The sequence below is a fragment of the Amblyomma americanum genome, chromosome 11 (genome assembly GCF_052857255.1).
Source record: "Amblyomma americanum isolate KBUSLIRL-KWMA chromosome 11, ASM5285725v1, whole genome shotgun sequence".
NCBI lineage: Eukaryota > Metazoa > Arthropoda > Arachnida > Ixodida > Ixodidae > Amblyomma > Amblyomma americanum.
In genome coordinates, this window is record NC_135507.1 from 31,084,926 (window position 1) to 31,106,042 (window position 21,117).

At 49.9% G+C, this 21,117-nt stretch overlaps 1 protein-coding gene across 1 annotated transcript; it reads left to right on the plus strand.

Moving 5' to 3' along the window:
- The first annotated feature begins 1,419 nt into the window (after positions 1-1,419).
- LOC144109536 (uncharacterized) lies at positions 1,420-20,721 on the plus strand. Its single transcript, XM_077642361.1, has 12 exons — positions 1,420-1,621; positions 3,391-3,552; positions 4,427-4,759; positions 5,173-5,442; positions 6,213-6,476; positions 7,490-7,668; positions 9,539-9,678; positions 10,459-10,613; positions 11,853-11,934; positions 13,922-14,042; positions 17,368-17,713; positions 20,462-20,721. The coding sequence occupies exons 1-12, from the start codon at positions 1,420-1,422 to the stop codon at positions 20,719-20,721; spliced, it is 2,514 nt and encodes an 837-aa protein (XP_077498487.1).
- Positions 20,722-21,117: the final 396 nt, after the last annotated feature.

Below are 21,117 nucleotides of genomic sequence, written 5' to 3' on the forward strand. Positions count from 1 at the left end.
GCGCCTGAAGCAACTGAATAAGCAACTGTCCTCGATATCACTCCTTTGGATTCCCTTTCAATAAAATAAAGCTCACGGTGGAATAGTGGTTTCATGAACATGATAGTGGCCGTAAAAGCCTTTTCCGAAAGTTTATGACCCAGGTTTGCTAGCTTCCCAGTCATGCCATGTGGCTCGTTATGTTTTCGCAGATGTTAGAAGCAACCCCATCTTCCTTCCGGGCTCTAAACTTTTGACAAAGGCTGTAACAAACTGTGCGCTAATCACTGTAGTACTACTACTTCTGTACTATTACTACTGCTACTGCTATAGTATTATTACTGCTGCTACTGCTATGGTACTAATGTCAATGCTACTACAATAGTACTACTACTACTACTACTACTTATCTGGTACTACTATGTCTACTACCACTACTACTATTGTACTACTACATCTACTACCACTGCTTCTGTAGTACTACTACTGGCACTACTACTACTAATAGTAATTAAGATGCTACCACTACCACCATTAACTGATATAGTACTATACCGCTAACGGCACGAGCTCCGTTGTACTCCGCCGTGGAAAGATAAACTAGCGTCTTTCGGGATTCCTTGCTGCGACCACGGGGGATCTCCTTCCGAAAGCACCGCTTCGGACAGGCGCAAAAGCAGAGCGATGAAAATTAAGCACAAGAAAAGAGTAAAGAGAGATAAACAAATTCCCGCGCTCTTTGAAAGAGACTGACGAACCGGCGTGAAAAAGTTGACGTTGCTGACCTTGCGGCCCTTTAAATGCGAAAAAGGCCGGCAGAATTCACCACGCTCCCTCCTCCTTCTATAAGGGGTTTGTTAGCCCCCTGATGTTAAGTAGGCCATATACCGGGCGCCGCACTTGTGACTCGAAATAAAAGAGGCGCAGAGGGCGAGGGGGCGAACGCCGTTACACAACAAAAGGCGGTGCGGGGTAAAAAAAAAAGAAACCGTAAACGTCCGTAAACGTAAGGGACAAAGAAAACAAAAACACGGTGCATGTGTGTACAACATCCCGTTTCGTCTCCGTATCGGACTGGACCGAGTAAAAAAAAAGAGAGAAAAAAAGAGCGAGACCAGTGCCCACTTTGGCGTGTGCGAAGCAAGAAGACTCAACAAAAACAAAAAAAAGGAGATTAGAAGAAAATCTGGGCTACAGCGAGGGGTAGATAGAGAGAAAGAGAGTTGACAACAACCCTTTCCCCGGCTAGAAGACAATTCGGTCATAACGTGGTCCGTCATGCGTGCACGAAAAGCCGGCGATGCGTGTAAATGAACAAGCAGAGAAATGAAGCGGTGCTGGGCAAGAAAGCCGGGCGCACAATGCGAGGACGGCGCGCCACCGGCGACGGTGGTGCCCCACAGCGGCGAGGAGAATGCATATGCGTATGAATAGGGCCATATGGACGAGCGAGAATGGTCCGTCCGCATAACGTACTACACGGCGCATGCAGTTGCCGGCCCAGAGTTTCTATTTCAGCACAGGGGAGTCGATGCCCTCAACGCGTGCGGTGGTCGTGATTATCGCGACGGCGATGGTGCTGCCGCGGTCCCACAGGGTGCTCCCACCGTGGGAGCCGTCCTCGAACGCCACCAGGAAGTCGGCAACCGTGTTAGCGAGACAGGCACTACGCTGGGCAGCGGAGTCTTTGTAGCGCTGCTGTGGCAGATGCAACGGGGGACGTTAGGGCGACCACGCCCTCAGCGCGCTGGGGGTGTCAAGAAGTTGACAGGACCCGTGTAGATGGGCGGAGAGCTTCGTGGCGTCGCTGTGAACGTCTTTTTGTTCCTGACTGACGATCATTTGGGTCAGGCACTGACTATCCAGGCGGGCTGTTTCGATGGTTGGTAGTGTGGACAGATCAATCGACGCGTACATAGCTTCCGTCCCTCCAGCCGTCGATGTGCAAAGGGACCTGAACTGCGACTATAAAGGAACGGACTGATTCAGTGCTGTCAACAAAGTAGTCACTCTTTACAATGATGCGAACGACGTGTTGATCGTTCTAACAGGGCGTGACGAAGACTGCGTCTGTCTAAACTGTTTGCTCAAGGTACAGTTAGCTCCAGTATAAAAGAGAACAAAGAGTTAACTCACCAGAACAAATCCTGATGTTCCTGCACTGAAGATGAAACTGTCTGATGGTTTAGTATATACGTCCAGAAAACAGAAAGAAAACAGGAAGTAGTGTGCTTGTCTCTCGTATTTAGACTTATAACTGGTTCATCATCATCATCATCATCAGTCTGACTACGCCCTCTGCAGGACAAAGGCCTCTCCCATGTCTCTCCAATTAACCCTGTCCTTTGCCAGCTGCGCCTACCCTATGCCCGCAAACTTCTTAATCTCAAGCGCCCACCTAACCTTCTGCCGGCCCCTGCTACGCTTTTCTTCTATTGGAATCCACTCCGTTACCCTTAAGGACCAGCGGTTATCTTGCCTTCGCATCACATGCCCTGCCCAAGCCCATTTCTTCCTCTTGATTTCGACCAAGATGTCATTAACCCGCGTTTGAACTGGTTGAATGCCCATAATGTGTTCCCATTCATTGTGAACTTACCTGTTCATAAAAGTCGAGAATGAGGTGGAAACAAGTACCATGATTTTTCCGACATTTTTTATATTTAAAATTCAGTTTTTTTTATACTGAATGGCAAGTATCCCTACGGACCTGCCACCTCGTCACTCTGTGCTCACAGCCGAAATTACGACATGCTGCTTGATCGGTGATCTTGCATGGAGAGGGTTACTAATAGCGGACTATAACTACCACACTCTACATTTTTTTTTTGCATTACACATGGGGATAGGAGAAAAATGAAATGACATTGATGTGCTTCAAGTTAAGAATAGTATGCACGGCTTTTCTTAAAAGTTTACTGCGCTATCACAGCTTTGTTGCCACGGATTACTGCCACGGATTGTTGCCACGGAGAGAGAGAGTAAGATGAACGGAGAGGCAGGGCAATTAACCAGGCGACGCCCTGTATGCTACCGTACACGTGGAAAGGGAAATGGAGGGAGAGATAGAAAGGGGAGGGAGGAAAGGAAGATCACTTTTCCACGTGTCCGCAGGCCAATACAGACAGGGTACACACGGCGCACACTGAAAGTTTATAACCTTGAACTCAGTCCTGAGGCGCCATCTATCTAGCCTATTTCCGCTGTACTCAACACACTGGCACCTTTGCTTTAAAATGATGCCATTCACATGAGTCTCGTACGCACTAATGGACTCGCACTTTCGCGGGTATTGCACCAGTGAATGTCCCCATGTACGAAGCTTCTGTCGACTTCCGTGCAAGGTAGCCATAGTTTGGAAAAATCAAGTGCGACACGTTCCGCTTTTCTTTGAACCCGGAATAACGGCAGTGGGGCGCAGGACAAGGGACATGCGCTCGGGGACCGGCGGGCTGGCCCTGACCGCCTGGACTGCTGGTGTCCTCCTCCTCCTCAACGTCGGCACCATGGCGGACCCTCAAGCCAGGGAACTGCCCACGCTGAGGGACGTCCAGTTCTGGGACAAGCCGGCAGGTGAGAGAGAGGGCGCCACTTGACTCACATTACTTTCACAGGGAGAGGAAACTTCTGAAAGACTAGCCAGCGGCCTGGGAGACCAGCAAGTCTGAAGTAGTACCAGGAACTAATATTGCGCTTCCCGCAAGAGACTCAAGATACTGTTATGGCCAACATTCAGCAGTAAAGAATAGAGATTCTCCTTCAAAGGTCTACAGATATCTCTTGTGACCGGTTCTGCGCAGCTATACGAATACTTTCCATAGAGCATAAGGCAGAATATGCGTGTACACACCAAAAATTCCACGAGAATGCATCTAACGCGAAAGTATAGCGGGAAAAGAATGTTATATAAAGAGATCTGATACCGAGCAGCGTCCATGCGGCGACATATGACGTCACGCACGCTATGACAAAGCTTGAAACTTCGTTAAGTGAAAAAGTGAAATGGTATTGCTAAGTCTATAGACGCTACTGAGATCTTCAACAGTGCCGCCGGGTACCCACCGGTGATACAATGGGCTCAAGCTTTCCGCTGGTCTGGTGCTCGGCTTATTTAGGGTGAAGTGCTCGGGAAAGGGGTCTTTGACCCCACCTTGAGAAGATGAAAAAAGGGCCACAAGTTGGGTTTCTATCGCACGCGGCGGATTTAGGGGTTTTTTGACGGCGGAGCTTATCTCTGATCCGTCAGGGCAACGGCCTGTGGCTGGTTGTCGCACTTCACAGTGGCAGAACAATAAAACAGAGCACATGCAGAGCGATAACTGAAGACAGGCAAAATCGCCGACGGTAGCGCTTTGTATGTATTCAGAGGTAGCCTATTTCAATGCCACATTTCGCCTAGCCGACGTTCACGACCTGCACAGTGCTTTGCGACTGCCGTCTTTTTCAGTGCACTCGAGGAACGAGCAGTGTCCCCAGGGCGAGGACACGGTCACGTTCGAGAAGACCGTGGCCATGAAGCCCGGCTCCCGGCGCCTGTCGCCCATGTTCGCACCGCGCGAGGACTTCCGCTCGAGGGGCGCCGTGACCCTCGATTGCCTGCGGCGCTGCCAGGCGTCGCCCCGCTGCCTGGGCGTGGTGGTCAACTACGAGCACAACGCGTGCTTCGCGGCCACCGCGATGGACGACGAGGACGTGGCCAACGCGCTCGGATCCGCCGACCAGTCGCCGCTGGTGCCGGCCTCGGACCGCTCAAACTACTTCGCCAAGATGTGCGTCCACGGTGGGTGTCCCGGAAGAAACTACAGTGGTGGTCAAATGCATAGGGGAGTCCCCCAAGGTGGAGTAGATTTGTAATAAGGGAGTAATTACTCAATGGTGGTCCCTTTAACTGCACGGCACCAGCGTGTGCCCACGCTCGGGGACAACTTTCTGTGGTTCTGTACTAGAAGCAGTGAGCACGAGTCTTCAGCCTCCAGATTTCTGCGGCCCGCTCGTGAGCACGTAAGAAGAGCACACGTCAGCTCGTGCCTTCCAATGCGGGACCACGCAATGTTTTTTCCTCCTAGAGTTCCTAACGTAAGCCGCTGCACTTGCGGATACTCGGGGCTATAAAGTTCTCTATGAGTACCAAGTTATGACACTGAACACTGGTAATTGTTGTCTCTGAGCCACATTATCCGTGCATGCCACCAGGTCCGGCGTGCGACAAGGACTGGGTGATGGAGCGAGTCCCCGACAAGGAGCTACGCGGTTTCGACGACCGGGTGGTGTCCGGAGTGCCCACTTGCCAGCGCTGTCAGGAGCTCTGCCTGCACGAGACTTCCTTCCCTTGTCGCTCGGGGGAGTTCGACGCCCGCGCCAGGGAGTGCCGCCTCAGCTCGCAGGACCGGCGGTCCCAGCCGGGCGCCTTCGGTCCGGCGCAGGGACCACACGTGCACTACTTCGAGAACCTCTGCCTGCCCGGTAAGATGAGCGTAGTGCACCATAGCCACACGGCTCTGAATCCTTAGTCGAACTCATTAATAGCGGGGGCTTGTATTTCGTTCTGTTCGACGATGGATAGCAGCAAAAATAAAATTATGATCGGAATCGAATAGTGATATTATTCTGGCTCGGGAGACGGAGGCATCACAGTTAAAAGGAATCGACTCAGGATAGAGGCTTTGTCTTCTCGCCATGCCCACACGTTAGGAACAAAAATTATATCATGATAAAATTGGTGCACCAAGTAGCCCTCTGTGCCCGACATGTGGCGTGCGCGAGGATCTTCAAAACTTGATCTGCCGCTGCCAAATCTTTAATAGCCATGGCAAGGTACTGTTAAGTGCTTTAGGACTCCGTCAACACAGCCCCGTGCACCTGGAGCATTTTCTTGGACCCCGGAGTGATGCGGCTTCGGCTGCGCCAGGGACAAATGTACTTTTAGTTTTTCTTAGGGACACGGGTTTGGAGGACACCCATTGACAATCATGCGAGTTTGTGAGTGTTGAGTACGGATGATTTATCCTTTCACCCTTTCTTTTTTTCCATTTTCCTCTCTTTTTCACCCTCTTCTCTTTCTTCACATTCACCTGGACTAGCATGCTCCAGGCAGACCTCTCCTGTATTCATTAACGTCTTTCATCCTCCTCCTCCACCTCCTCCTCTATGGCGTTGTCCTCAGTTTCCCTTTAAAATGCAACCAAAAGAGCGCTTTGCAATTCTAAACCTTAGAGCTAAACGCCGTTTCGCAGCGTCCTCGGCCGGCCTGAGCTGCGACTTCGAGCTGCACAAGGACGTGGACCTGCGGCGGCCCGACCAGGTGCGCAGCGCCTTCAGCGCCGACCAGTGCCGCTCGCTGTGCGAGACGAGCCGCGAGTTCGCCTGCCGCAGCTACAGCTTCGCGGCGGCCTCGGGCATCTGCGCCATGTCCGGCGACGACACCGTCAGCCTCGGAGGGTTCGCGCTGCGCATGACGCCGGGGGTGGGATACTACCAGAGGCCCGCCTGCCCCGAACGTGCGTATATACAAAATACGCGCACGCTTCTCGCAGTCGTCTCTTTCCGGGCATGTGTCGTTGACGGTGACCTTACAGGCTGTCAGAAACTTCGGATGCTGTTATTGGGATGAGTCAACCAACCAATGTACACTAAGGAATTGTAAACGAATGTCAGAATATCCACTTAAGTCGTCATGCCTTGCACAACCTTCTAGAGGAAGACATGGGTTTGGGCAGGGCATGTAATGTGAAGGCAAGATAACCGCTGGTCCTTAAGGGTAACGGAGTGGATTCCAAGAGAAGGCAAGCGTAGCAGGGGATGGCAGAAGTCTAGGTGGGCGGATGACATTAAGGAGTTTGCAGGGATACGGTGGTCGCAGCTGGCAAAATACAGGGTTAATTGGAGGAACATCGGAGAGGCCTTTGTCCTGCAGTGGGCGTTGTCAGGCTGATTATGATGATGACGATGACGATGCCTTGCATTTTGGTGGCAAAGAGCGACGGGGATGAAACAGGTGCTAGAGATACGACTCCGGGATGGAAGCGGGTTCCGGGACGTCCTTCAGCGCTGCAGCGAATTGGGTCGTCGTGAAGAAGCTTGTGACTTCTGCCCGCGTACGCTGTAGCAGGCCATTAGTATCTGGCCATTAGTAATACAGCCAAACTCATTTGGCTGTATTACTAATGGAAAGTTACAATTCTCTAATTACAACAAGACGCCTATTTGTAATAGAAAGTTAGCCATTCGAATTTTCTTAACCAGCTTATTAGTCAACAAGATTCATCTGTTTTCTGGCGTTCGCAAACACTGGTATTACTATGCCCTCGAAGTCATCTTTACACCTCGAAAAGCCTAGTTTTAAATATCAGTGACAGGCTTCCCTGAAACACCCGGTATAATTACGCGCAGTTTCTACAGGCTACAGCCTATAGACATACGTGGCTACAGACTACAGGAACTGCGCTATAGCCGCCGCACCCCTGCGCTCTTATGGAGAGTTTGACGACGTCACCTTTCCATGACGTCGCAGCCGTGCAGCTGTCGTGCACGCGGGAGTCGATGTCGCTGACTCTGCACACCAAGGACCCGTTCGGAGGCAGGATCTACCCGCGGGAGGAGACCGCCGGCTGCGACGTCCAGGGCCGCGGTTCCCGGGAGACCACCCTCGTCATGGGCCTCATGGATCGCCACTGCGGTGTCTCCGAGGACGTGCGTCTCTCTCATTCTGAACTCGTTTGCATGCAGTGCGCATCAGATTGCAGTGCGATGCGCAATCTGAGCTAGGCCGTACTGTTCCAAACGGTGAGCGTGAGGATCTTTGACGGAAGTCCGTCCGATTGAGATTGTAACGCGGACAAAAATCTCGCACCACCCTAAGGTCCAGAACAAATCCCAAAGTTTCGGAATCGAGCCGCCGCGGTGGCTGAGTGGTTGTGGCGCTCGGCTGCTAGCACGAAAGACGCGGGTTCGATCCCGGCCGCCGCGGTAGAATTTCGATGGAGGTGAAATTCTAGAGGCCCGTGTGCTGTGCGATGTCAGTGCACGTTAAAGAACCCCAGGTGGTCGAAATTCCCGGAGCCCTTCACTACGGCGTATCTCATAGCCTGAGTCGGTTTGGGACGTTAAACATCCATAAACCAAAGTTTCGGAATCAACACGGTCCCATCCTCAATGGGCGACTGAATGGCCAGCACGTAGCAGGCAGCAGTCGGGCGCCCTCGGCCTTTGCCCTCCGCCTAAGTGAATGGCCTCCGTCACGTGACGACACCCTCAACACGACTGCGCCTATATAGGAGTAAAAAGGGAGTAAGCGCCCATCTAGCGCGCTGTCTCTTATATAAGAGAGTGCGCTAGAGGACAGCTTGCTCTCTCTCTTAACTTCTTTAAGCTTAGAGTGTGCGTGTAGAAGCAAGGTCTGCTGCCTACTGCGCGCCGACCATTTCGTAGCATCCTGAAGAAGCGAACGAGTTGGAAGATTCCGAAATTTTGGGATTTCTCTTTGAACCCTGGTTGGTGCCAGAGGACAAGCCTTCTTACTATAATTAAAGGTAGGGCAAGAAATTTCGCCCGCCGTGTAAGAAAAACAGTGTACTGCTCACCAGCCAGGTTGACCATCAACTTTGCCTTGTCGGAGGTCATTTCTGACGTTGTGGACTCAGTGGCTGTAGTATTTAGCTGGCAATCAGCCGAACGTCGCAGCATTCGCCTCCGCTAGCAGTGTTCTTTTAGATATGATAGACATATCACGGCCAAGCACTGAAAAAATACAGGAGACTACCCATAAAGCGTTGTGGCGTCTAGATGCTGATCAAACACCATGACCCTTAATTTTGAGTAGTCCGCTTTTTTTTTGTCGAGACATGGAGTTGAGATGTGTCCAGTTTTAAAGAGACACTTAGGGAAAATTTAACCTGACCTGAATCGATAGATTAGCACGTTCTAATAACAAATACGCTTTCACTGATAGCGGAGCTTCAATTTAAAGGCCAGGAAACGCCAAAAGGTAAATACAGGCGCAACTGTAATTCAGTGCCAAGAATTCCACCGTAAAAGGTGTTTCACTTGACTGTCGCTGTAAAAAAAAAATGCGGATTTTCTTCTGGAGGATCCCTGAGGCTAGGCTACAGCCCTAGTCATTTATATCGGTGATCTCGGAGTCTTTTTACGTCTTGACGTCACTAGTTTCAACCGAGCGCTGAGGGAAATTTTAAATTCATGTTTCCTCAGAAATAAATTAGCCTTTTCTGGGGGGACGAACACCAACGTTGCCAGAAAGAGCTTCAACGTCCATTTTTAAAAAGAACTTAAGCTGCAAGAAGCTGTCCTCAGTCTCCGTTTGCGATGATGGTTCATAACAGTGGGATCTCTGTGTGCTGTTTCTGTGAAGATGATCGTATTTTGGGGAGGCTATGCTTAACAGGGATCCGCCCCTGTCACCCATACCGTGGATATGCCTCCTAACTCGAGAGGCTTTTCTGAGCCTAACCCTTACGGAATGCCTCAGTCATTGGCTCGTACCACCACGTGGCTTATATGCGTGCGACGAAGAGGCTCTGCCGAGCACCGCTGCTCTGCGCAGGACCGCGGCCGGTTCACGAGCACGATAGTGATCCAGCAGCACCCGGTCATACAGCAGAAGGGCGACAGGATCGTCAAGCTGTTCTGCATCTTCGACACCGGTAATCGCACCGTCACCAACACCTACAAGGTCCTCGTGGGGTGAGCTTGCATGCAGCATTATGGTATATATGCTCTGTCTCCTGCGCGCCGTGATCCACGTCCGAGTATTTAAAAGTGTTTCAAATCAGCCCACACGTAACCGCGGCGATGAGTGCCACCCACCAGTTCTTGATATTGTCAGGAAGCGGTGACCGCAATCCGGAGAGCAGGAGGACGGCGAAAATGGTGTCAAAACAAAACTTTATTTGGGCTGTCTTGCGCCCACAGTGGACTGAATCGCTCGGCGGCGGCGAAGCGACAAGCGTGCTCGGCGGTCGTCGAACAGGATGCCCGCCGCTGTCGGCCGTGCTCAATTTAAAGCTGATAGCGAACTTTCGAGATAAAGCGTGCAAAGTTACTAGAACATTTCGGAACGAGGTAGAAGCGGCTCCGCCTGGATGCGATCAATCGAGATAAATCTGGTCGCGTCTTGCATCCACGAAGTGATAAAGCGGCGAGGCGGCAGCTTTGCAGAATGAAAAAAAAAACACTACAATGGTTCGTGGCGATATACAGCACTGGCTTAGCTGATAGGAGGTTTGCAGGGCGAGCTAAATTGATGCGAACCAAGGCATACTTGACCACAATAAGCTGTGGATGTGTCGGTTTATACAGAGTGTCCCAGTTAACTTTCAAGCACCTCCGCGAGCACCTTCCTTGCACCTCCGAAAGACGTGCTAAATAAATATTGATACGGGAGTAGAGAGGTGAAGCACCTTTTATGAAACCTGAAGGATTGTTCGCAATCTTTGAGGCCCTCCTCCGACATTTCTTTTTCAGCGGCGTGGGCCCAGCGAGCAGGGTGCCCGGAGTGGTGAACGCCACGGCCCCGTCCCCCAACGTGCGCCTGCGCATCACGGACAGGCAAGGGGTGGACGTGGCGGGCGCCAAGCTGGGGGACGAACTCTTCCTTCGCATCGAGATGGACGACGACAGTAGGTGGCCGTTTCCCTGTCAATGCTTCTCGGCGCATAGCCAATGGCGTGATCACAACGACGAGTGGCAAAGACCTTTCACACCTGGGCGTCGCCATATTGCTTGCTGGGCTGTTACGGACACTTGGTGCCACCACTTCCACCGTGCTGGTGGTGTATCCACCAGGTGGATACAAAGCGGTACAGCGAGCATTACGGTGGTGTCCAATTCGAAAAGTTCATGCCAAGGACCAGCTCGCCGCTGATGATGTTAACACTCTCTATTGCAACCTGCGAGTCGTCATCCCCGCAAGGGTATCTCTTAGAAGAATTATAGTTGGATACAATTCAAGAACGAAGCGAATTTTCCCCCTCAAAGGACCTCCTTCCAGGCAATGGCGTCGGCCGGTTCTCATGAACCTGCTAGTGTGACAATGCAGGGTGTGGTAGATGAAAGAGGATAATGCCTTCCATTTATGGTCAGGGTTAGACCCCTCTCTGCATTATGGCGCCGTTCCCTGCTTTGTCACGCTAGTAGGGTCGTGGGAATAGGCCGCCGCCATTTGCTGGAAGGGGGTCCTTTGACGGGGGAAAACCGCTGCGTTCTTGAGTTGTATCCGACTATAGTATCAGATTGGACGTGCCGCGTCACTCCCGGATATCCGCTACGACTGTTTCGATGGTTTCGCGATGTAAGTCGCAGGGCAGCAAAATCAAGCAGCGCGAAATTCCCCACAATTGTCGTTCTTCAGCAAACGCGGCCATTTGCGACTGTGGCTTTTCGATCATACGAGTTCTGCTCCATACGAATGCTCCATAAGGCGGACACTATCCGGGATAATTTGTGATCAAGGACACAGACTCAAATGTGCGGAACAGTTTTTTTTTTCGACAATATTCCGCACCAACAAACCAAATAAGCCATGCCACGACTGGAGCACATGAAGGTTGATTTGATTTTACATGAGACTCGTATGGCCCACTGGCGTTCGTAGGGTCTGACATGTGTGAGTTAAACCAAACGGACTCCACCGACTCAGCTGCCGACCCTGTGATTGTAGCTGTAGTCAACAAGAAGCCATTCCCGTGTAATATGGTATTCCTATTACTCTCTACGTTTTGGGAAGTTCAGCTTCCCTAGGGTTGGAAACGTGACACTCGTTACCTAGGTATGAACATTTAGATGGCGCAGTATGCGATGCATTTGCATCCTTACTGACCTCTTTCCGAAGTGTTAGTTATGCGATGTCCTCTGCGCAGGCGTGTTCGGACTGTTCGCGAGAAACCTCGTCGCCACGAGCGGCCAGAACGACGATTCTATCGTGCTCATCGACAGCTCTGGGTAAGTGTAGCGGGAAAAAAGACGTGTGTGAGAGTGTGTGTGTGTGTGTGTGTGTGTAATGGGGGGGGGTGCAGCCGATCTAACCTCTGTTTAAGGCGAGAGCGTTAAGAGTCCCGTTGTGCAGAAAATCCGGCGTCGTCGGCGTTGTGAGCAAAAATTCCCCGGAGAAGCAACCGAGGCGGGCCACCTAGATCACGTGACTTCACTTCGTTATCACAACCTGCCCACCGGATTTTGTGCAAACTGACACCGTGGAAGGTTGTTATTTAACCTAATCTTTGATCGCGAGACGTCGCTCGGGAAGAGCAAGCTGCAGTCTCACAAAAGCGCCACCACAGGGAGCACCTGCCATTTCAGTGCAGTGGCGCATCGCTTAACCGCTGCACCACTGCCCCAGGAGGGGTATATAAGGACTCCCAGGAATCTATGAATATAGAGTAGATAATGACCTTCTCCATATATGGGCATTAATCCATTAACGCTATCGCGTCATACCCTTAACGCGGAGCTTAAGTTCCCACAGTAATTCTTACTTCCTGTTAGAATCATGTTCATAAGGGTCATATCGCCTGTGTTGTGCGCGTCTTTCTTTGTCCCTTGTCCCGTTTTGCGCTACCCTTACACACTATGGAACAAAAGCGTTGGGGGGCTAGGTATATAGAAGCATAATTCAGGTAAAAATGGTCGCCGTATACGGCCCCTACTGTTCTCGAAACCTGCAGTTAGATTGTTCATAGCACGGTGTAAGAATATAGTTCATCGTGACCATTTAACATGTTGATGTGATCAAAATGCGAACGTGGTATGCATGGTATACATTGAGCTAAGCCCCAAAGATACACATGGGCCATGAGGAACGCCGTATAATAGAGGGCCACGGATTAATGTCCACCAAATGGGGGTTCTTCAACGTGCATTGACACCGCAGCGCACATGGGCGTTCCCGCATTTCCTGTCCGCCGAAATTATGTGTCGTCTTTGGACGAGATTCGATCCCGCGTCCTTAGAGTCAGCAGCCGAACGCCACAAAGCTACCGCGGCCGGTGTAGATCCGAAGATGGTAGCCCTGTTTTGTGAGGTTTCGTTGAAGGTTTAGCCGGCAAAAAGGAAGTCAAACCTACACACCAACACACCGCCCCCATGTTTACACCAGCAAGACAAGACCTCTCGCACCAGACAGTCGAAACTGGATAGATCGGACTGCGACACTTTCCTATAATTTTACACGAGAGTTTCAAGGGGATAATCTGTGTGTTCGGTATAGGCAATAATTCGAAATTTTTGGGTTCGGCATATATGGGCTCGAGTATATATTTGAATCAGGCCATAAATATATAGCAGAGCGAAAGAACAGGGCGTTCAGCAAACATGTAGCGTTATTGCTAGCTAACCATTCCGAATCCTTCTTAATAATAATAATAATAATAATTGGTTTCTGGGGAAAGGAAATGGCGCAGTATCTGTCTCATATATCGTTGGACACCTGAACCGCGCCGTATGGGAAGGGATAAAGGAGGGAGTGAAAGAAGAAAGGAAGAAATAGGTGTCGTAGTGGAGGGCTCCGGAATAATTTCGACCACCTGGGGATCTTTAACGTGCACTGACATCGCACAGCACACGGGCGCCTTAGCGTTTATCCTCCATAAAAACGCAGCCGCCGCGGTCGGGTTCGAACCCGGGAACTCCGGATCAGTAGTCGAGCGCCCTAACCACTGAGCCCGCATTCGTTTTCGGGAGGAAGGACTAGGGGCTTAAATTTTAACGCAATCTGGCTGCATTAAACGGACGTAAGTACTGAAGCGAAAAACAGTAGTCCTGCGGAGTGTCTATGCTACAGTGACAGATGCGTGGTAGGGTAATCATTAGCTTCAACTATAGTTGATTCACAGGAAACATGAAATGCCGCCAAGACTAAACGCAAAGATCTTTAGTAGTGCATATATGTGGTATCTACTCTTTTCCTGTTCTTCATTTGGCCGCAACGCAGGTGTCCCACGGACAGAAACATATTTCCAGCGCTGGAGAAGTTGCCCGGGGACAAGACGAGGACGCTGCAGAGCCGCTTTGAAGCCTTCAAGTTTGCCGACGACGTCGTCGTTCGCTTTCAGGTATGTGCGCGAGTCTTCCACGCTCTTTGTGCGATTGACGACGCGTTGTGAGCCTTAGTCGCCACTGAATCGATATAGCATCAAATGCACCTCGGTGATTGCTACGCAGCCGATGAACGCTGTTGCCTTTTTTTTTTCGCTACATGTAGGAAACGTGAGAGCAGTTAGAAGCATGCTACACGAACATTTTTTACCATTTAGGGCTCCTTTTCACACATACACACACGCACATGCATGCATGCACACACACACACACACACCCACACACACACACACGCACGCACGCACGCACGCACGCACGCACACACACACACACACACACACACACACACACGCACACACACACACGCACGCACGCGCGCGCGCGCGCGCGCGCGCGCGCACTCACGCACACGTTTAAACATTAGTCCATATTAAAGGGACATTCTGAAGAGAATTATATCCGATTATTGTTATCCGTAAAAATTTTTTCTCTGGCTTTTTCTGGCTACGTTTTTCTGGCTCTGGCGAGAAAATTTAATTTAAAAATCTCCCCACCAGTCGATTCAAACTTGTGACGTCTTTACCGAAAAGGGCCGCTTATCGCCGTTTTGAACTATATGGAGGTGTAGCGTAGCCTCTGAGATCCGCGATAAACGCACGTATTTTAGTTGCGAAACCGGCCGGTAATGGCGGCACCTGTATTTTGTTGTTTGCTCTTTTCTGGATTATGAAAGCTCCGTTTTCGGTGAGGGCGGCCTCTTTGTGATTAGAACGTGGCCCCCCATCAACACAGGCCAAGTTATATTTGCACTCAATGCCCCTCTAAAACAGAAACCATGCTAGGATCTCGCTTATTACACTAAGCAATTTAAGTGGAATTGAAGACTTTTCAGCTTAAACTCCTATACAAGGTAAAGAACATGTTTTGCTGCTGATCCTTAGTGAACATACAGCTGCGCAGAACTCGAGGTGGACACAGGACGAGCGAGTGATCGCTCATCTACCGTCTTTGTCTTTGTGTCTCGCGTTATTTTCAAATAGATGAGCACCAGCTCGCCCAACTCACCTTACTTCTGCAGCATGTTTTCAGTTTTGTCGACACGTGTCACGTAGTAAGACCAAATTTCCACGTACCAGCTGCTGTATATACGGACCATATAGTTCTAACTAAAAAAAAGAACGGCTTCCTGTCCACGGCTGTCTCAAGTAATGGTGAAGCATGGCTGTTCCTTATGGCTGCCATAGTAGCGAAACATAGTAGTGAATATTTCGAGCCAAGCAGAATCACTGGTTGGAATGATTATTTTGGGCGAGCTGACTGTCTTGTGCGAACAAAAATTCTGATCCACATATCGGGCCAGGCGTTTCTCGATCGTCCTATTCCCCTTAAGCGCAGCCAGAAACGCTTGCTTTTCACCTTCAGCGTTTTTGCCAAATACTAGCGCAACCAGCAACCATAAAATACAAGCTAACGTGAAAGGGAAGATAACCCGGCACACTGACGATCGACAAGGTGACACGGATTACATGACCAATGCGGAAAGTGACGAGTGATGAAGAGCGCACTCTGGACGATCTTTTCCTTCGCGGTACGTATGGCTTTGGTGGCGAAGGCATAGTTACGCCAGCGCCAGTGTGGTGCCGAAAGAACAGAACGGACGATGGCGTGCTTTTACAGCAGAATCGTACAGCTAGGCGTTGCGAAGCTTACAGCGCCGCAGTACTATCATATTACTTTACATAAGGCTTCAGGACGACGAGACGTAGAGCTCCAAAGCGTGTCCCGTCATTCTTCGTGTTTTGTCTCGCAGGAAGCCACTTCGGGACAAAGTAGTACTGTGTGTTTTTTTCTTAACGGAATACTCAGCACCGTCGATCACCTCACTGGTATAACGTCTTCGTTTTACGACTACTGAGAATGAACAACTGCCATGCTCACATGTGGACCATTGAGAATGCGTTCTCTTTTGACATGTCGAAAACAACAAACTTTAAAAGCATTGCAAGCTCCTCTGCAGAGTATTGCTTCCGTACAGATCCCAGAAAAACACCTATGGTTAGGACAAATTACGGAAGACAAATCGCACAGCTTCAGATGCACTGTCTCTGATAAATCGCCCTGAAAACCTACTAGATTTCAAGAAGCGAAGTCCCCAAAAGTTTCTCAAGAATATAATAATGAAAGAAAATGTTGAGTTCGTTTGTTTTTTTTTTCAGTGCTTTGATTTCATGTATGGCGCTGAATCGTTGCTTCTTTTACACCTTTTGCTCCCCCCCACACACACACACACACACACACACACACACACACACACACACGCACACACGCACACACGCACACACGCACACACGCACACACGCACACACACACACACACACACACACACACACACACACACACACACACACACACACACACACACACACACACACACACACTAATGTTTTTTTCAGCGGTATAGTAATTTCACTGCGTCTTTTTGCACTCATTACAGTGCTGATTTACAACGGTGCTATGAACGAAAATCTTCTGTAGGGCACTTTGCATGCTCTGTTTGTCTGAGAAGTTTTCTCAAGGGGATTCTTTTAGATTTTTTTCTGGGTGATTTGAAGCAAACAACCAAGGTCAGCTCTAATGGATAACATCCGCATTTAACATTGTGTAAATGAAAGGCATTTGCGTTTGCACTTGTGGTTTGCCATATCTGTAATGGCTGTGCGCCGAACTGCACACGGAGCGAAGGCCTTTGTCAGGCTTTTTTTTTCCTTTTACCTTTGCTCCGGTTTCTGTAACCATAATTAAACAAATAGAATGAAATGAAAAAACTGAGCCAAGGATGTGTCTGGCCTGTGGACTAAAGCTATGAAAGAAGTTTCAGAAGTAACTGCCAATCCGCCGCGGTGGCTCAGTGGTTAGGGCGCTGGGCTGCTGATCCGGAGTTCCCGGGATCGAACCCGACCGCGGCGGCTGCGTTTTTATGGAGTAAAAACGCTGAGACGCCCGAGTGCTGTGCGATATCAGTGCACGTTAAAGATCCCCAGGTGGTCGAAATTATTCCGGAGCCCTCCACTACGGCACCTCGTTCTTCCTTTCTTCTTTCACTCCCTCCTATATTCCTTCCTTTACGGCGCGGTTCAGGTGCCAAACGATATGTGAGACAGATACCGCGCCATTTCCTTTCCCCCTAAAACCAATTATTATTATTAAGCAACAGCCATGGCAGTTATCGATGTCACGTCGTCTCGGGAAATGTGTGCAGTGTTTTTTTAATGCTCGCATATGTGTTCTGCATGGTGCACGTTACAAGCCTTTACAAAGGCTCCCTTCCATCTGCCGTCGCAGGTCACGGTGCAGTTCTGCCTACACGAATGTGCTCCGGCGACGTGCGGTTCGGGCGCCGCTCGGTCCTTCGGCAAAAGACGAAGACGGCGCCGTATGTACTTCCGACCGCTGGGTCTCCAGAGGCGGATGGGTCGCCGGTCGGCCGCCTCCACGGTGACACCGGCCAGGACTGCCTCGAACGCCACAGCGGCGACCGGCACCACTGGCAAGACCAGTAAAAGCGCGACGTCCAAGAAGAACATACTGCCTACCATGCTTCCGGAGTATCCGCTGCAGAGGGAGATCATTGTGCAGGGCATCGGAGAGGGCTCCACGGACTCTGGGATCTTCAGCAGAAGGGACAGAAGTGAGTTCCTCCTTGGGGCACGTCGGTGTCCAGGATAGCGGGAGGCATCTGCGACAAAAGTGCGGAGCTGTGGACGCGTTGAAGCGGCTCTTGGGTATCGCTAAATCGATCACATATCATACTCGTTAAGCCAGGCAAAGGAAAATTTGTGTCCAATATGTTAAACAAAGGAATCAAAGCGCGGCTGCCATGGATAAATATTTAGTGCCTAATAATAATAATAATTGGTTTTGGGGGGAAATGAAATGGCGCAGTATCTGTCTCATATATCGTTGGACACCTGAACCGCGCCGTAAGGGAAGGGATAAAGGAGGGAGTGAAAGAAGAAAGGAAGAATGAGGTCCCGTAGTGGAGGGCTCCGGAATAATTTCGACCACCTGGGGATCTTTAACGTGCACTGACATCGCACAGCACACGGGCGCCTTAGCGTTTTTCCTCCATAAAAACGCAGCCGCCGCGGTCGGGTTCGAACCCGGGAACTCCGGATCAGTAGCCGAGCGCCCTAACCACTGAGCCACCGCGGCGGGTTATATTTAGTGCCTAAAAATATATTTCTCGGCTTCAATTATAGTTTTGTTTCGCCACCTAGTGAGTGTCATTTCCTTCCTCTTCAAGAACGTTCAAAAAGGTGCGAGTCTGTGAGAGCGTATTTCAAGATTGTGGCACTTCCCCCAAAAAGGCGACCAGAGCAGTGGCTTAGTTGGTTGGGCGCCCGTCTCGGCTGCGGGAGGTGGTTGGTTCGAAACCCACCGCCGGACACCCACCGGTAAAAATGGGTACAAGCGGCCCCCGGCCTGGCTCTCGGCTTCCTTTGGGGTGTTCGCTTGGGAGAAGCTCCGTAAACCCCGCTGCGGGCCGAGTGCTCCACCAGCTGCGAACGGTGCCTTCGGCCACCGTGGTTAGAAGGTATCATTCATAAACGTGAATTTAGAAGGCGGCAAAGCCCTTTTAAGCGCTTATTGGCACTCACGAAAATGGAGCCAATACACATAAGCGTGTATACGAGCGACGAATGCTCTAAAGTTTCTTAGTGCTTCGGAAAGTTCCAAAATTTATCCGTGTTGTACATTTCCGCGCACACAGCGAGATGTTCGAAACGCGGAAAAGGATTTTAAATAACGTTTTAGACCCAAGTTGTCATATCTTAAGCGTTTGAAAAAAACAAATGGTGACAAAGTTTACCCTCCAAATCCCAGGGGGACTCCATCACGCATGGCGTCTATACTTTACCCACTAATTCATGTACTGACCCATGTTGTGGCTGCATGCATAGAAGAAAACACCTGCGCCTTTTCGCGGGATCATGTTTGTTGTGGTGACACGAGAGCAAAATTAAATTGTTTCGACACTACACGTTAAAGATCCCCATGTGGTCGAAATTACTCCGGAGCCCTCCACTACGGCACCTCTTCTTCCTTCCTTCTTTCACTCCCTCCTTTATCCCTTCCCTTACGGCGCGGTTCAGGTGTCCAACGATATATGAGACAGATACTGCGCAATTTCCTTTTCCCCCAAAACCAATTATTATTATTATTATTATTATTATTATTGTTATTATTATTATTATTATTATTATTATTATTATTATTATTATTCGACACTTTGCGCACACCCCTCCGTTCAGTGGTGTTTAGATGATATGATGTGATCTGCAAACCTTCTAAACAGCGAAAATAGAGGAAAAACATAACCGACCGGGCATTTCCGGCTGCCAGCTCAACAATGCTAGTCTTGTAAGAACTAGGAAGCAAATAGCTTCGCTCTAGATTATCTCGAGATCAAAACATAAGCCTTTTGCTATAGGTTTAATACTGCCCTGCGCTTAGCGTTACACTTGGCCCACGCAAAGTGTACTACACATATTTGCAATAAAAACGCACTAGTAGGCTACTTTAATGTTGTAGGAGATCATGACCCTCAGGCAGTCGCACTTTTAATCCGGGTTTTACTGCGGTAAACTCTGCTGTACAGAGGAAGCCTATTTAATTTAATCTAATATCTATTTTATCCCGAACTGTATGATCAAAACACTGAAAAGGAAAACCGTTTGTATGATGTGATTTATTCCGATGCATTCGTGCCTTTAGTTCACAGGGACCTATTTCTAACAGTCATACCCAACAAATCTCGACAAAAGCATTTCCGGACGAGAAAGAATTTATGAGCGCAATTTTTTTCATATATTGCAAGATTTCACTATAATAATCAATATATGCGCAGATCTCCCGTCGCCAGGCTTGCATTTTTTTTTTATGTCGTCAAAAGCGTTCCCCATTGGTTTTCTATGGCAGTCTGAACTGCTCGATGCGAGCTCTGGGAACACTACAAAAGGAAGATTTTGCTACACATCGCAAGAATGAACCATTATGCCCAATATTGCTATACCTGTACCTTACAGTAGTAAGTAGTAAGTGTTTATTGATAATAAATAATAAAAAAGGAAGTTAAAAGATTTTTCCTAACCCCGGCATCTGCCATCACTGTCGGCGGCACCTGAGCTGGGGCAGCGGAAATAAAGGATATAAGGCAGTTTGAAGAAGTAAAATGAAAGAGGTGAGGGGACAGCAAGAAAGGACCTTACAGGTTTCCAATATTCAAAATTTTTGTCCAAGAATGTTGGAGATGCTGTACCCGGCTTTGTAGATTTGCAAGGAATTCAATAAAACTATCCTTGCGGAACTAAGTATAATCAAGGTTTACAGACCTGGAGCGTGCTGAGCAGTAGTCGCGCTGTTTTCTCTCTCCCAGCGTCCAGGAGCGACTCGCGGATGGTCTGCGCAACGCCCAGCGTCCTGACCGCGGCTGTGGTGGCGGCCTTCCTGGTCCAGCTGGCGTTGATCGCTGCCTGCCTCTCGTGCGTGGCTCTGGCCCGACGCTGCGGCGAGAAACGCCGGGGACACATCGAAGACGACGACGATGACGAGGAAGCACCGGCGCCGTCCAGCAGAATGCCGCCAGTGAGGGCGTCCCAGCCTCCGCGTCGAGTGTGGACATCCTCGTTCAGATGATGGGCGAAGGGGCTGGGCTGGAGGGAGAGCATTCGATAGGAGGGACCTTGAAACACTTTGGACAGCTCTGGAGAGAAGAGACCTCGGACAGAAGGAACCTTGGAACACCTTGGACAGCTTTGGTGACAAGGAATCTTGGACAGGACGGACCTTGAATACCTTGGACAGCTTTGGACAGAAGGGACCTCGGAGAGAAGGGACTTCGGAATATCTTGAACAGCTTTGCGTAGAAGGGACCCCGGACAGAAGGGACCTTGGAATACCTGGACAGTTTTGAGTGGGAGGAACCTTGAACAGAAGGGACCCTGGAATGCCTTGGACAGCTTTGATAGAAGAGACCTTGAAATACCTTGGACAGCTTTGGTTAGAAGGAAGCGTAGACAGGAGGGACGTTGG